The sequence below is a fragment of the Vidua macroura genome, chromosome Z (assembly GCF_024509145.1).
Source record: "Vidua macroura isolate BioBank_ID:100142 chromosome Z, ASM2450914v1, whole genome shotgun sequence".
In the NCBI taxonomy this organism is placed as follows: Eukaryota; Metazoa; Chordata; class Aves; order Passeriformes; family Viduidae; genus Vidua; species Vidua macroura.
The window spans coordinates 16029249-16046214 of record NC_071611.1 but is presented as its reverse complement, the minus strand read 5'-3'; the positions used below and the strand labels follow the sequence as shown (position 1 = coordinate 16046214).

General features: G+C 36.3%; 1 protein-coding gene across 3 annotated transcripts in view; it reads right to left on the bottom strand.

The window, feature by feature from the left end:
* PIP5K1B (phosphatidylinositol-4-phosphate 5-kinase type 1 beta) overlaps nucleotides 1-16966 on the bottom strand; it is a 99802-nt gene that overhangs the window by 24124 nt on the left and 58712 nt on the right. For all 3 annotated transcript variants that reach the window (XM_054002862.1, XM_054002861.1, XM_054002863.1), the window contains exons 7-13: nucleotides 16737-16854; nucleotides 13573-13725; nucleotides 11577-11876; nucleotides 3161-3372; nucleotides 756-839; nucleotides 595-643; nucleotides 39-123 (exon numbers count right to left, since the gene is read on the bottom strand). In XM_054002862.1, coding sequence (XP_053858837.1) covers nucleotides 39-123; nucleotides 595-643; nucleotides 756-839; nucleotides 3161-3372; nucleotides 11577-11876; nucleotides 13573-13725; nucleotides 16737-16854 — 1001 coding nt within the window. The remainder of the gene's footprint in view (nucleotides 1-38; nucleotides 124-594; nucleotides 644-755; nucleotides 840-3160; nucleotides 3373-11576; nucleotides 11877-13572; nucleotides 13726-16736; nucleotides 16855-16966) is intronic.

Genomic DNA, 16966 nt, shown 5'->3' with positions numbered 1-16966 from the left:
TAAAAATATCTAAAAAGTAGAAGTCACTACTTTCTTACCTTGAACTTTTTTGAAAACTCTTGCATTCATAAACTTTAAAAATCTGTCTGCATAAAAACTTGGTCGGTGAACTGAAACAGTATCCTATGAGATTGAAAAAGATCTCAGTCACATTTTCCACAAGTAAGGTGTCAAGAAGAACCTGGACACCTCAGGTGAACTATAGTGTGTATTTCAGGCACAGTCAAAACTACTGAATCATATCATTTATGAGTTATGAATTATACAGCTATATTCTGCAAAATCTTCCAAGCATTTGCAATTTTTTTTTCAAATTATGTATATTTTTCAGTTATAGATTCATCAATGTTCTGCTAGCTGGCTAGACTTGTGTAAGTTATAAGGGCAAACTAATATTATTAGCTGTTGTTTGAAAGCTCAACAAATAAAACCAGAACACGTATTGGGAAGATTTCAGTAGCAGCTCAAACCACATGGTGAGCACAAATGTTCTGGCACAAATGTACCAGAACAAGTTTTTTCCTGATCAACATGAGTCAAAGATCCACCAGCTAAAATATCAGCAGTTTTAAAAAAATAATAAAATCTACTCACCCCATCATAAACAAGAGCTTTCCAAGAATGTTCCAGCTTTTTCATTAACCTAAGTATGTAAAAAACTAAATCAGAACTGCTTTATAAAACTTCCACTTTTATAAGTAACTTCAGAATAGTTTGCTCAGTGAAAATTCATTGAAAGTTGAAGTTCAACTTACCTGTAAGACTGGAGAATATCAATAATACCCATAAATAAAAGCAGCTTTTCACCTTTATGGCTTTTTGCTGGAATACCTCCCATTCTAAGAGAAACAACATAGAATATTTTTAAGACATCTCTGATCACCAGTTACCAGCTGAACTGTACCCACTTGTAAACCCAAAGGAGTAGACAATAATTAAATCAGATGCCACAGTGCAAAGTCAGTCAAATGTGAGTCACCTAGCATGCAATGGATTTTAAATAGAAAGTTTGAAGTATCTGGGATTCAGTGGTAAATATCCATCCTTAAAAAAAAGAATAAATATTTATAAGACACATTGTAGACAGAATTGGAAATATTCAGATGATCTGAAAAGTGGAAGAAAGTATACATCAGTTTATTGCTATGGAAAGTAAGTAACTTTAGATTGATTTATTAAATAAATATGGATATTGATCTAGCACCGATATCCAACTGTGACAGACAAAAACTCTGTAACAGTGTAAAGTTAGAAAGCGTATGTTTATTGCGACGCTGGGCAGCGTGCGGGATAGCTCCCAAATACACACCGTGCCTTTCAAATGATTACAGTCCTTTTATCCACACAAGAATTGAATATCCAAAATACAAATACATATTCATCATTTTGGTACATCCCATTCCTCGCTTCGTATGCTAATCATTTCAAAAGCTATTAAGCATACATAGTTTGTTCCTTGAAATGGGTCAGTGGTCCCTTTCATGGGGAAGGGTCCCGAAATGAGGAAGTAAATGAAGTCTTCCTCATTCTGACCTTTCTACCTTTTCAATGCTAATATGACAAATGAACCTTGGTAGAACTCCCATTCCTTGTCTTCAATTGGTTTCAGAACAGAGGAGGCCCACAACTGTCTTATGTTCCTAAAAACTATTTGGCAGTTTCTATATTCTTCATTATAAACCCAGCTAACTAAACATTGTGTTGACAAGCAATCAATTATTAGTTAACTACTAACTCTTAACTTCATCAAGGCCTACTTACAAAATCCCTTTATTTTAATTAACTCTAGTAAGGCTTGTCTCTAACTAAAATCTTAGCTCCTCTAAAATCTCTAAATCTCTTAAAGTTTATGTTTCAAGATAAGGGAGAATTTTCTCACTTTATAGATCATAGGTAAAAAACACTGAGAGTCTGCACATTAATCAAAGTCTGAAAAGGTTGTTTCATATATTTTTCACTAAAAAATATGTATTACTGTGCTTTTCCAAAATTTCTTTTACAGACAAATAAGTGATAGATAAAGCAACAGTATTAAGCTGAGAATCCTGACTGCATGGGCCTCCAATTGGTCCAGGGTCCATACTCAGCCATGAACAGTCATTTTAAGACCCTCTCTTCCTACTCCAACACCTAGAAAAATGGTCCATCTTAGAACCTCAGCATTGTTTTTTGTTCCAGTAGCCATTATGTCAATATGAGAGAGAGAATGCAAGGAGCCAAAGAAGGACTACACTTCTCAGGATCTGAGTAGCACTATATTAGCGCAAGTGGTGTGGGAACCCAGCTAGTGCAACACCTCTGCCATCAACAGCACTGGCTACCTTCTGTGTGAATGTGAGTTGTAAAAACCAAGTGAAATAAAGCTCTGTGTAATTACAGTCTAGAGTTCTCAGTGTCTGGAAACTCCCTGTGAATACTAAATATCATAATTCTCTCACTTGTTTGCCCTAGGTTTAAGCACAGATTTCTATATCATTAGTTGTATTTACCTACACAGCTCCCTCGAGAACCAGGAAAAGTAGATCCTTAATTTTAAATTAAATCCTCATTAAAATAAAGGACTGATTATATGCAATGCTAAATGGTGACAATAATACTCTCATAGCACTTAATATATTATGAAGGAAACAACAAAATAATGATTGTTTATATATTCAAATTTCTACTAAAGTTTTTGCTAGACAGAAAAATAAGAGAAGAACATTGGTTCTTAATCTCAAGTAATATATTATATGACTATACTTCAGTGATTGACGATATCATTCTACATACATTGAGTATACTACTTCAAGATGAAAACAACCCCTGTAGGAACATCCATTTCAATGTTAATTTATAGTTTTTGCTTTGGTCTCACCAGGCTGCTTTCAGTTAAAATTAGATTGTAGCTGGGACTCTTATAATAGTTGTCTGTAACATCTCTTTTATAAAAGAATGCATATGTGCATACATAAGTCACTCTGAACTATCATGTATTTAAAGACTATCAATCTAGTGACCAATATTCCAATTTCATGCTCTGTGGCAAATCTTGATGATGCAGCTTTTGGGGGAAAAAAAAAAGGCTCAATCTTTCAATTCCTGGAATACAGTGTACTCATGAAAGTTTTACCTATTAATACTTTTAAAAGCAATCTTAAGAGCAGGTTACAGCACTTACGTGTTTGTTTTCTCTGTGGTGATAGAGTCTCCAGACTTCCCAGGTCCCTGTATAGACTCCATGGCTGTGGAATAGAGAACTTTCTGCCCTCCATGGCGTTTTGCATCTGATGCACTCTGGGAACATTCTCCTTCTCCTTCCTTCATGTTACTGTTCAATATGTGGATCCCCAGAAGCAGACTATAATCCATGATCTTAAAACTTTCTAGAACCTACGAAAGAAGGAACGACTATACTGAAACCACATAAGAATTACACAGCAGCATTTTGCAAACCTGACTCAAAGCAGGCTCTCAAGGCACAAGCTTCTCTTATCAGGAAGTGTTTGAAATTACATTTACACAAAAAACTTTTACTATCCACACAAGTCAAGTGCTCGTTTTCTAATTAGCTGAATGCTTTTCTAACAAGTGAGAAATGAAGAGGCACAGCTGAAATGTAACCTGATGCTATTTTGTAGTCAACGAAGATAATTCCAAGCAGCACCTTTTCTTTTATAGCAAATAATCAATTAATGGTTCCATTGTATACTTATGAACAACACATTTTAAAATTATCTCTCATCCACATTCCAGACCTCCCTGAGCATTTTCGTCTGTACTCCTCTCTTATCTCCCCTCCACCTACTATTTATAATAGAGACCATACTCTTGGAGAACTTTCAAATGTCAACAAAAGTATTTGCTACAATCCCTTATTAGCAGCTGATGGGATTGGAGTACAAAAATCATCCATCTCTCTACTAGGCTAAATAGAGCCTATCTAAACTCAAAAGACAGGTTTTACTTATGAAGCATGACTTAACCAAAAATCCTTCTCTTCTAGCTCTACCAACCATTTCTGTCTCTGGCAGCATGTCTTCTCTCACACACAAATAGTTTCATTTGTTTTTGGTTAGCTACATCATTCCAAAGTCTGGCATGCTGTCATTGAAAGGCAATACAGCTCAAGTCAATACCCAAACATGAACTAAAAGCAAGCTGCAATCACATCTAGTAATATAACCAAACTGTTCACAGCAACAGTTTAATGTCAGACAGCAACTGTGTTTAATGTCTTACACAACACTACTAAGTGGAGGGAGAAACACCAGTAACAGCCAGGAAGGATATGCTGTGCCACTCACCACTTCTTTACCTCATGCAGCTCAGCAGTGATTCATGATGTGTTTTGGCACATAGTGTCTGAAGATAATGGTGTAATTTTTGTCACAGAATCAAAAGCCAACAGTACATGTTTTTACATTAACAAGAAAAAAAGTGATTTTACAGACATGAGAGCAGATTCTGGGTATGTAATTTTGATGAAGATTATCCAAGCATAAGTATTTTTTGTTAAGCAGAATCATCCCTTCTCTTAATTAAAAAAAAAAAAAGCAATTTCAGCACTTGCATAGGTTTAAAAATTATATGGCAGTAAATCAGTAATTTAGTATGGATCTGTATGTCTAATCGTAAGGTTTTTATACCACTTACCCTAATTGTTGAAAAAATACTCATTGCTCAGATAACCAGAGTAGTGATGAAGCACAGCATAAACGTAGAAAGGCACAAAATCAGACCTGATTTTCAGACTCAAAGAATGATTTTAAGACACCATGGGTTTGCTATTGTGCAGAGGAATCCTACTCAGCGATGCCTTAGTTAAAATGGAACAAGAAAAGGCTACTAATGTATGGCCTTAGTAGTCCACAACATCTTCTGAGGACAAAACTCACAAAGGATTTCATACCCAACAAAACCTGTATTCTAACCACAAGATTCTGAAATTTTGTTGTGCATTGTGTGGACATGTTGGTGGTTTACAATCATAAATTGCAAAAATAGCATGGCTAACAGGTAAAAAGGTACTTGGTGTCAAAAACATCTAAAAATTTATTTACTCCTTACTTATTGCTACCCTTTACTCAGACTTTCTCAGAAAGAAATTACAACATCATGTATTCATTAAAAAAATATGTAATCAATGAATGTTTGCCATCAAATGCTGAAGCTAAATTCAGGATAGGCTGAAAAATAACACCTTATTAGTACAGTAAGCAACACTGTTCATGCAAAACCAGAACAGAGGCTAGCCAGGCTTGGGAAAAACATTGCCACATTTATTTTACAGTAATAAATTACTGCTGACAGTTCTACCTTCAACATATTCTTTACTGCGTTTTGAATTAGGTCACATTAGACACATGATTTTACTGCACTAATTACATAACCTATGTCTACGATTGGATGTAGTCTCATGGAAGGCTGTGCTGTAATGTGCTGCTCCTTCTTCTACAGGGACCTCTTATGTGATAAAATTAATCCTTCTGACTACATCAATTCATCACTGCCACTTAAACCCATACTACTTGTACAGTACAACAGATCATGCCTTGACAATTTATGATTTTAGTGTAGGATTACTGAAAAACCTCATAAAAACAAATTTCATTATTACAGTTCATTAACAGACTGAAACACCTTCACATCCAATGGATTAACTGCAGTACAAATTCTTATAAACAGCACACAGCATAAGAACCCTTGTCCCCCAGACACTCTGTTCATGGTCCTACTCAGAGATGGCATTACACTGTCCACAAAGTGTCTTCAGGATATCATGACATGATCTGGCCCTGTCTACCTACAGCTCTGATGTACAGTTCTGATTACTTCCCCTTAGAAACTTGATAACCAAACCAACCACTCCTTACACAAATGAATCTTTGTGACCATATCTAAGCACGTTTTGCTCCCCGTTTGTTTCTAATGAAACTTCTGGTAAGAAATAACTAACCAGAATAATAAGGAAGAATCTCATAAATCAGCACTCAACAAAACTTTGTGTCAAACTCCTCAGTCTGTATTAAGACAGTAAATCAGTTGGATTTACGGCTGAATATACCTGAGGTGTTCTCACATATTTAAAATACCAAATTGTGACAATCTTAAAATATGTAAGTAACATTTTGCATATACGGTTGTACAAAATAATCTTTTTCAACAAGGACAAGATACAAAATGCAGAACATCAAGGCATTTCTTTTCCTATGCTGAGGTTTGTTTGCAGATACTTTTGATTATTTTAGGACTTTTAAGATGTAGCAGCAAGTTTTTGCTACAAAGGCACCAAAATGATAACCTAATCTAAGAAAAAAGCCCCATTCAAATAAATTACAATATTACATGGCTATACTCACAACACAAGGAGAAAGTCCTGCAAAAGACCTGACTCTATCCATGTGAGATCACTAGAAATCAATATAAACTCCTAGAAATACACTACTTATGTAGGTAAAGGGAGGAAACCCCCAATCTTTGCTCATGTAACCATTCTGACATGTCCCTTGCTAGCAAAATGGCACTGTGGGGTTTCAGCAAGAATGGTCTCAATCATGCTGTGTACTAACAAGTGGTGTATTTGCTAGTGACAATAACTGAAGTAAACCTTCAGTTCATTAATTTAATATTAAATTGTCCATCTTGGTAGTATTTATATGTTAATTCACTAGCTACACAGATTCTGTCAACACAGTGTTGTCACTTGGTCACCAAGTACTGCTGTCAAGGCTGACTTCAGCTGCTCTGAAAACTTCCAGATGGAAGTAGCCTTAAGTTCTATTTTGTTTTATACCACATAAAAACCCACAGTAAAATGGCATCACAAAATATGTTGTTTCAGAACATGAAAAATTAAATCTCTGAATCAGATTTTCTTTTCTCAGAGCTAATCAGATGTTAAACTATTCTGTGAATCATCTTAGACATAGTTATGTTCCACTATCTCAGCCAGTGACTAACAGAGCAAAACAAGTATTTCTGCCATGAAATATAATTTTTATTTTATATGCAGCCAGCCTGAACTAGACACTATCTGACAGAAATCTGCATTTACATTTGCTATCCATGCAAAACAGCATGCAAAAAAGTAATCAGATCATTTTCATAAAAGGGTCAAGAAAAATACATCTCAAAAGAAAAAATTAGAAGCTTGTTTAATGAAAGTACTAAATGGATGATCATTCAAGGGAGTACTTCCTCTCCTACAAGCATTTTGGAAAAGCGACATAGGAATTAACACAGTAGAGAGAAGACTGATTTTACAGCATATCAATAATTACTATTCAACATAATGAACTATATGAACTAAACACAAATTAAAGGACTGTCTCACAAAATAAGCACGTCTTAGGAACAAGTTCACAAATGTGAACTTGCCTAAAAATGGGTCTGGTTTAGAAAAAATCTATCCCAAGAAAATGAATCATCACATTCCCACCAAAGCATATGTGGAATCACTTCCCATTTCAACAGAATTCTCCAAATGAACACTCCAAAATTAACAATCTAGATTCTGATTTTAAAAGTAGAAGTAACGAGAAATTCCTAATGTCAGTTGATACTACGGGAGTGATAATATATAAAGATACAAGAGATCTACAGCATCATGTTATGGTCATTTCCCTCAAGCTACCATTTCTGACAAAGAGGCCCTTCATCTAAGATAAGTATGTTCTCCATCTCCATACCACATCATGCCATCTTTTATTTCTGTCCTATGCTGCAGTTTAATATTTCATTAAGTTATGCCAACACTACTGTTTGTAAGGATATGGTGTACAATGGGTCACTGAAGTTATTTGGCTTAAAGAATTATTTGTATAGATCCTTTAAGGTAGAAAAAAGGCAAAAAACTGCAAAACACTACACAAGCTACTAAGGGATTTGAAAAATTCTGTGGATAAATTTGGTCATACAAGATCTGCATCACATTTGCTACAGCACAAAATAGATGTGCAATCACACCATAAAACTTTTGTAGCAACTGGCAAAACAGCAGTGATGAAAATAATACTCAAACTTAGGAGATACGACCCTCTTGAGATTTCCTTGTCTTTACAGGTTTCTTTGTTAGTCACTTTTAAAATGTAATTTCCTCAGAAAAGTCCAGTGTTCTTTGACAAAGGTAAAATGCAGTCTCTCAAAAACCATTCATTTCTCAATAGTAAAAACATCTTCAAAAAAATTTTTTTTTTCTCTTAAAAACTACATGACCACAGTTTGATTAATTGTTACTGCTTCTCCAAAAAGGCAAGGATAGAATAGCTACAGAAATTCTCAGCAATAGTCTGGAATTTGAAAGCTAGTTCAAATTTTCAATTGTGTACATTGTATAGATTATAAATTCATGAATGTTCCATCTTTAGGAACATTGTAATATTACACTCTTTGGTTCAGTTAAGGTGCAAATACTGCAAAATGAACTGTGAGACAAGTTTTCAGACCCTGTCACCTCAAATGTGAACAAACCAAGCACGGGATGCAGGAACTGAACAATGCTATCAACCTGTACTTGTTCCAGCATGGATAATCTGGAGGCACCAGCCCATGAGGGATCACCACAAACAACTCAGCTCCATTCTCTAATTGGGCAGGTTGTGTATCTCCTCACCAGCACTGCCAGGAGGTGTGAAAGGCCAGAATTTCTCCAGCAGTGGTCTACCATTGCAGCACTGCATTCCCTGGGGAAGGAGCTCTGTGTCAGCTGTCAAGATGGTCTGTGCTGGCTGAGCACAGCCAGGAGGCCAATTCAGCTAAGTAAGGAAGCTACAGCACAGCTGGAATGTGAAAAGCCAGCATACAGGACAGGTGAGGACAGACAGGCTAGAAAGGAGGAATAGAGAATCATTGTCTAAGCATCTAGAGATGGCAGCTGTGATCAAAGAAGCCAAAGGCCAGATAGAATTGAGACCAGCAAGGAATATCAAGACACAGAGAAAAGCTGATCAAGGGAAACATGAGTCCATCGGTGAATAGGGCAGAAGATTCAGTGGCAGCAGTCACAGACCATAGCAGGTCCCCACCATGACTACTTTTCATTACCAGGAAATTCTGCCAGGCCTCTGAACTTAGTGATGGATCTTAAGGAGGAGAGTGCTAGCAGCCAGGGATGTTCATATTTAAGAAGTAGGAAAAAAGTCCATTGCTTCCTGATTCTGATTGCAAATATGAGCAATGGAAACACAATCCAAATTTAAGCAACACAGACGAGAATTTCTTAGTCCTGAAATACTGGAAAGATCAAAAATTTCCTTTCTTAAATGAATTCCTAATTTCAAGTGCCTACACTACCTTCTTCATTTTGAAGTAGCAGTAAAAAGAGATGACAAGTTTTCAAGTCCTAAAAAGCTGGTCAGTTATCACTATACACATCGAAATACCTCATGGGCAGAAAAAAGTAGAGGCAGCACTGATGCCCTTTTCACAAAATGGATGGAATATTTCTGGTCTTTTTAAAGGCAGAAATAAAAGAGAGGTAGTCAGATCCAACCCTATTCAGCAATATGAAATATAATAGTGTCTGCTCCCTCTGTTTTACAGCACAGAGTAAGACTTGTATGAACAGAAAAAAAGGCATTTAATTTTTTATATACATATAACTTTCAGTGTGTTTATATGCAGATACACACAGATATATGTTTTATTGTGTATATGTGTATTTATGTAAATACAGTGATTACTGGAGGATAATTTTCTTCTTTACTTTTAATACTTTTAAAATTTAGCTGGGCCTTTAAGAACTCTAGACTAACTTTAGAGTTGTTAGTTTAAGATATACATTGAAAAGGATTATATTAGCACTCAAATAACATGCAGCAGGAATTTTCCCACGCTTCCAAAGAATCATTAAGAGTCCTTTTATATGTAACAATTAAATGATTGATTCTCGTTTTTACTTTTCAGTCCAGTTCCATCTTTTAGATACCCTCTATTATTTCCAATAGATTTCCCCAAGCTTTGACTGAGTAAGTAACCTTGGACAAGTGAGGGATGCACAGAAAAGCATCCAGATCCCCAGATGTGACATACTGATGCATTCTCTGTCATCACACATGGTAGGAGCTCAGGAAATACTCACTGCAAGAGACTACAGAGAGAACAATGTGTCGTGTTAGATAAATGTCTCATGCTGAATACACAGCTGAACATTAGGTCACACAGCTTTACAAACCAATCACAAGGCATTGCAGGCTTCTGTGATAAACAAAAAATTCTATTCATGTGCAAAAACAATGCTTTTCATCTTGTACCACAGGTGGCAGTGAACAACAAACTCTGGAATTCAGGGTGTCTCTTCTATGTAGTGAGTTCAGACTATCCATTTTGCTTTATTATTATTAAATTCTTACAATTTCCCTCAGGCAAAGCAAATTTTTTCTTTCCAAATGCCATGAATCCTGGGAAGTTCTGAGAGATCTGGAGTCTCCCTTTTCTTACTTTACATTTTCTTACCCATGCTACAGGAAAAAAAAACCTATTTTACAGCAATTCTCTCTGTCCATAATAGAACTGATTCCATTCACCAAGGTCCTCTCAAACAGCAATGATAGGTATCCCTCTTCTGCCTTGAAAATATTTTGTGGACAGCTTTTATATGGATTTTTCAGCTGAGGAAGAAATTACCTTGCTCTAGAAGTAAGACTGCTGCCACTAGGCCTGCCTTCCCATTCCTAGGTAACCAAGAGATATATTCACAGCAGCTCTATATATAGTTTATCATACATAATAAATTTTCCACAGGGCTAATTATGCCTCAAGAAAAAAGTGATTACAATCTCCAAATTAATGGAAGTCATCATCAGCATCAAATCTACTGGACTTCTTTCCTGTATTAATCTGTATTGCCACAGATGGATCAGTGTAATCCTGGATGTACATTGAAATAGAGGGATAGCCCTGGAACTTAGGGTTGCTCTAGATCATAAACTTAATGAGTCAGCAATGTGCCCTGGTGGCCAGAATGTCCAACTCTATCCTGGGGTATACTGAGCACAGTACAGCCACCTGGTTTGAGAAAGGTGATTGTCCCACTACACTCAGCATTGGAGCAGCCTTGCCTCAAGAACTGTGTGCAGTTGGGCTATACAGTGTAAGGAAGATATAAAATACAAGAATGTGTCCAAAGGAAGGCATGAAAGATGGTCAAAGGACTACAGGGCATGATCTGTGGGGGGCAGAGGAGGATAAAAGGTTTGAGGGTGACAGAAAGGGTGGTGCTGATCTCTGGTGCCTGGTGATAGGATGCAGGGAGCAGGCACTCCTGCATAAGGGAGCAGCTTAAAGCTGTATTGGGAAAGTCCAGAGTGAACAGAAGAAAAAGTTCCTCAGTGAGATGGTGGTTAAGCACTGGAACCAGTTCCACAGTGAGGAAAGTGCTCATGGTCCCCAGTCTGTTGTTGTTCAAGAAGTATATGGATATTCTATCTATGACTATGATCTCAGATCACAAGAGCTTAACTAAAATACAGGCTTAATCAGTGCTCTGACATCCATAGTTATCCCTCCTTAAACAGCATGGAAAACAAATGGAGGATAAGTAATCTATACTGAGTAAATTTAGAGCAGAGATGAACACAGTTTAAACAGATACTCACTCGACAATCCCGCTGTAGTGTTTTCATTAGTGCACTGTGTGTTTCAGAGTCAAAATACAACCCTTCATGCATATCTTGCAGAAAATCCAGGTCTTTGAATGTAGGGTTGGACTTCTCCCTCTCTTTTCTTGATGCTCTGCGTTTGTATGTGGAGCCTTTCAAGTCGTATGTGAAATGCATTTTCAAGGCTCGTGGCAAAACATTGTTCATAACAACAATTCTAATATTAATACCTCCTGACTGAACGCAGTACAGCCCATAAAATTTGGGAAGAAGAGTCCTTGGATTCTGGTTCAGATTCTAAAACAAAAGAGAAAATTTTAAATATGTCTATTTTTAATGAACTTCCATGCTTAAGAAAGGGTTTTCTTTAACAGCAAAAGACATTAACAAACATGAAGAAAATGATGAATGTTTTCTTATTCAGCACAGTTTCTTCAACCACTTGATTATCTTTGTGGGTTTCTATTTCAGAAAGCTAGCACAGGTACTGCCTTTTTGCTGGGAACTTATAAATGCCAAAAGCAGAGAGTGACTACATTAATGCCAGGTTTCTCTTTCTCACAAAAAAGAACAGACTAGGTCAAACCTAAAAGCATCCTGAAGACTTAATTTATTTTTTCTGACCTGAAGAACCTTTGTGTTTTACCTGCTAGAAGGAGTTTGGGTTAAATGTAATTCTCATTATCTTGACTTGGATGCTGAAAAACAGAACCCCTCTCTCCAAATGGCTAAGTTATTTCCAAAGGCGTGTGAGGCCATAATAGAACCACAACTGACCACCAGAACAGAAAAAGTGTGAAATAATCCAAATTACACAACAGGTAAAATAAATTAGGTAGGAGAGGATAACAGAGGTGAGAGAGAAAATCCTTCTGAATACAACTGTTCTCAGTCTTCGGCATGAAATAGAAAGAAGGGGGAAAACTACTTCAGGTGTTACATGATTACTATGTTACAACATACAACTATCAGAAGTACTTTCACAGAAATAATCACAGTGATTGAAGTTTTATATTTTGGAAGCAATTGCATAGCAGTGAGAATAAAGTTCTCAGAAACAATACAAACTGGCCTTATATGTACTTGTAGTAACTCAAACTTGTGCTGAGCGGATTATCATGATTAGGAACAATAAAACCTGCCATAATTGTCCTTTTTGATGTGTCAGTACACATCTTTTTTTTCTTACACACACAGTGAATCCATGTTACTTTAGTGCAATAATGACAACATTCCTCATTTTTAGTATAAGTGAGAGGGTAATTTTTCAAGTATTTACTTCAGAAAACAAAGCAAGAAAAGAAAGTTAGTCACAGGTCTAATAATACAAAGTCCCACATACCACCCAGAAGAATGTCTGTTTGCATGTATAAGTGGCTTTTGTTACAAAAAAAAAAAAATTAATTTCTACTTACTTTTTAATCAATGGTTTTCCCTTCAGATGACACACAAACCCCAATACAATGGACTTAGAATTAGCCCTCAAAAAGCTCCATTTAAAAACTAAGTTTTGAACAAATTACATGTATAAAAATATCTTTTACATGATTGCTTTAATACATGAGAAATGGAAATCAAAAGTAGTTGGAAACAAAAGGGAAACTGACCGGTCTAGTTTCTCTGTCCACTCTGAGTGAAATGCAGAGGGTAGACAAAGACAAAATGGAGAAAAAAAACTGAATTAGAAATTTAGAAACCTTATTTTGTTACTAGCTTATTAGAAGCAAAGTTTGGTATCAAATTAGATTATGACATTTAGCTTCATCTTGAATGCTAAGAGCACCAATTCTTATCTTAAATATATTCTTGGTTTATATCTATTCTTTCTGTTGGGTGTGTATAGCATGAAGTAGAAAGGCAGGCAAAAACATAAAAAATATCACAAAAAATACAGATTAATCCAGTGGAATATTTCAAGACAAATGAAACTGAATCTTCAGAAGTGACATGAAACAGGAGAAATAAAGGTAAAATACAGTCTTCAGTTACTTACCATATAATAACCTGGCAAGAGCTTCTGAAGAAACTCAGCCTCTTTGTGCTGAACTGTTTTGATGATGAATTCGTCACCACTAGTTACAAAAAATAAGGACCCACTGGCACCTGGGTTGGATAATTCAATTAAAGGTTCACTGCAGATTGAGTACTGGAAGAGACAAAAATTGCTTTTCACTGCCAATGCATGCGTTACCCAAACACAAGTTTAATATGAAGAACTGCAGGTTCAAGTAGTCACAAGAGAATCACGTAGCAGCACCACTGCTGCTGGCTGAGTCAGGCCACTCTGCCTGGGCCATGCTGCACAACCATGGAAGAGCAGCTGACAGCTAAGCATATAATCCCTCTTCATGTTCCAAAGCAGGTTCCTTTGGAGTGAAGCCAGTGGTTGATGTGGAAGGACTCGGATCTCCATGCTGTCAGCATAGCAAATTCTGAGTCAAAAACTTTGAGAAGACATTTTCACTGGAACTGTTTGCTTTTCACATCCATTTTTTGAAAGAAACAGGTACAAGATGGTAGAAAAACTGGGAGTAGAGGTTTCTCAAATAGGCAAATCCTATTCTGTGCAACTGGGATTGAAACTATTAGACTTGGTATAGCTATAGCTACTAATTTTAGTATAGTTACTAATTTTTAAAAATCTTTTACTAGTCTTATGATTGAAAACCACTTGAAACAGAAAAAACTCAATGCCAGTAAGCAAGAAAAACTGGAATTTGAAGGACCATTATACTGCATATTTAGACAGGCTTCCTTTTCCACAGGACACATTAAGAATTACAATCACATTAAGGAGGAAAAAGACACAAAAGACTATCCCTTACTAGTAGACCCATACTCATACAGAGACTAATGTACTTTTATTAAGCGTCAGCTATTCCAAACTTCGTTCAAATTATATGGAGAGTAGACATTCAGCTCAAAACCATAGAAAAATCTGTTTATATTAAACCTGAAAGCAGTAATACCAGAAAATCTAATAAATATGTTCTTTTGTGAGCATTTGAACTAAAGAAGCATGTTTTCTATGGGCTTATGCCATTGCCTTAATGCATCTTCTTATCCTAGCTCCAGCTAAGGCTTATAATTTTTTAGAGAATTTTGCATGATATACAAATATGTCTTCTCCCTGCTTATACTCAATTCCAATTAATACAAAATGCCTTTCTTGTTAATACTATAGTTGCAATTTTCTACATACAGAATGGCCATACTAATCTGTAACACTACAAACCTTTAGACCAAATCAGCAGTTGTATTGCAGTAATTGCATTTTTCTTGCCAAAATATTTCAATCTTAATGAGTAACTGTCACCAGGATAAACATTTGAATGCAATTATCCTAAACATTAAAGCTCAATAGAACAATAAAACATAAGCAAAAGACAGTGACCTACACTCTGCATTGGTCATTTTCCAGTGGTATGCATTTCTGTAAAGAAGTCCACCCACCAAATGCTGCTATACAATGGGCCCAGCTAGTTTTGACTGGACACCTCTGAAAGGCATATCAAAACCAAAAGGTAAGAAAATCCCCAAGAGCCTGACAAGTGAGTATTTATGATCAAGAAGTTTCCCTGCAAAATGACAGTACTCCATGAGGTTTACAGTGACAATTTAGTTCTACCAGCTGTTCAAATGTATTTACGCTTGTTATTCTGTCTGACTCCTACAAGTGTGTTACTGCTTATCCTCCTTGGAAAAGGTGAAGCTTTAAATCTTGAGCTTTGTCACTTCAGATTAACAGTGTAAACTCACATATGCTTGCTGTAATTTCTACTCTTCTTATTTTACTTCACATGCCCTTCAGCCACAGTTGGACAATCATTTACTACTTGCTACATACCACTTGTGTGTTTTCCTGTGCCAAGAGAAAAAAGAATCTGCAACAAATTGTCTTTACTGGTAACTTCCCTCAGGGAATAGTCTTTTTATACTTAAAATGACTGTCACAAATCTTATTTACAGCATGTAGGTTTTTTTTTTAAACTTTCACTTCTGCTGCTGCAAAAGCTTCCTTAGATGGAAAAGAAGTTGCAGGTGATAGTAACTTTGCTCTAAGAAGCACAACCTTTTTAGCAGCAGGCAACACAGCCCACATACTTCAGCTTTTACCAAGTCCATAAAAAGAGATAAGATAAATAGCACATTACATAGTGACGCAACTGTCACCCATGATGTCCTTGTCTCTAAGCTGGAGATGCACAGACTTGATGGAGGGATAACTCAGAGGATAAGAAATTGGTCATACTCTAAGAATTGTGGTCAATGGAAGAAAGAAATTCTTCACTCTAAGGATGGTGATGTGCTGGAATGTGTGGTCTAGAGAAGTTGTGGATGCCCCATCTCTAGAAATGTTCAATACCAGGCTGGATGGCACTTTGAGCGACCTAGTGGGGAAGGTGTCTCTGCCCATGGCAGTAAAGTCAGAAACAAATCTGACATATAAAATTGCTAATTTGTACCAGGACTCTGATTTCTTGGGTGACCCACCATGAAACAAACCAAACATTGGGCAAACATCTAGAAGACAGTCCAGCTCAGCATTCATCCTACCCTTCCAAAAGCAGAACTACAGGAAAAATAAAACAGCGGATACTTGTTCTAGCAGTATACAAAGTGGTTCCACCAAGTAAAGTCTGCTTTTACAATGTCAGCAAATTTGTAACTTTTTTCCTCGTGTAAACTGTACACTGTAAAAAATAAGTCTTTGATTTATAAAACAGAGAGAACAAAGGAAACATTCTAAAATGCTTCATTTTCAGTCTATCATCCATGTGCCCCAAAGCTAGACAGGAACATTTGCAGACCTCACTTTGTAATGACATGTATAAGTAACACAAATCACACAAAAGTACTTGATTAGAACTGAATTGATTAAAGTCACAAACTACTGATCATAACTTCTCTAGAAAATTATCTGAATGGCAAGGATGTTGCTCTAGTTAATTAACAAAGCAGGTTTTTCATACAAACCCTCTCAAAGATAAATAATTAAAATTTTTGTCACCATTAAAAATATTCACTAGTTATATACCCCTCTACACACAAAATTTCTTACTGATTTGGGCAACCTTTAAGAATCCTTTTCTGCCACAATGAAACTAGCATGCTTTATAATAATTTGTAACTCAAAGGAAAACTGCAGGCTCTTACCAAATAATCATCAGGCTTGATACCAAAAAGTTCTCTGAAATAGCGGAAGGCAAGAGGTGCATATGTCTTAAATCTGAAGTCAGGGTAATGATGAGCAGGGGTAAGATTGCTCCCTTCACTGAAAACAAAAACAAACCAAACCAAATTACTGAGTAATTATTAGCAGCTAGTTTCACCACTAAGCTGCCTAACTTGACTGTTTGTGTGCTGAGAAAAGAGCATAAATGCAG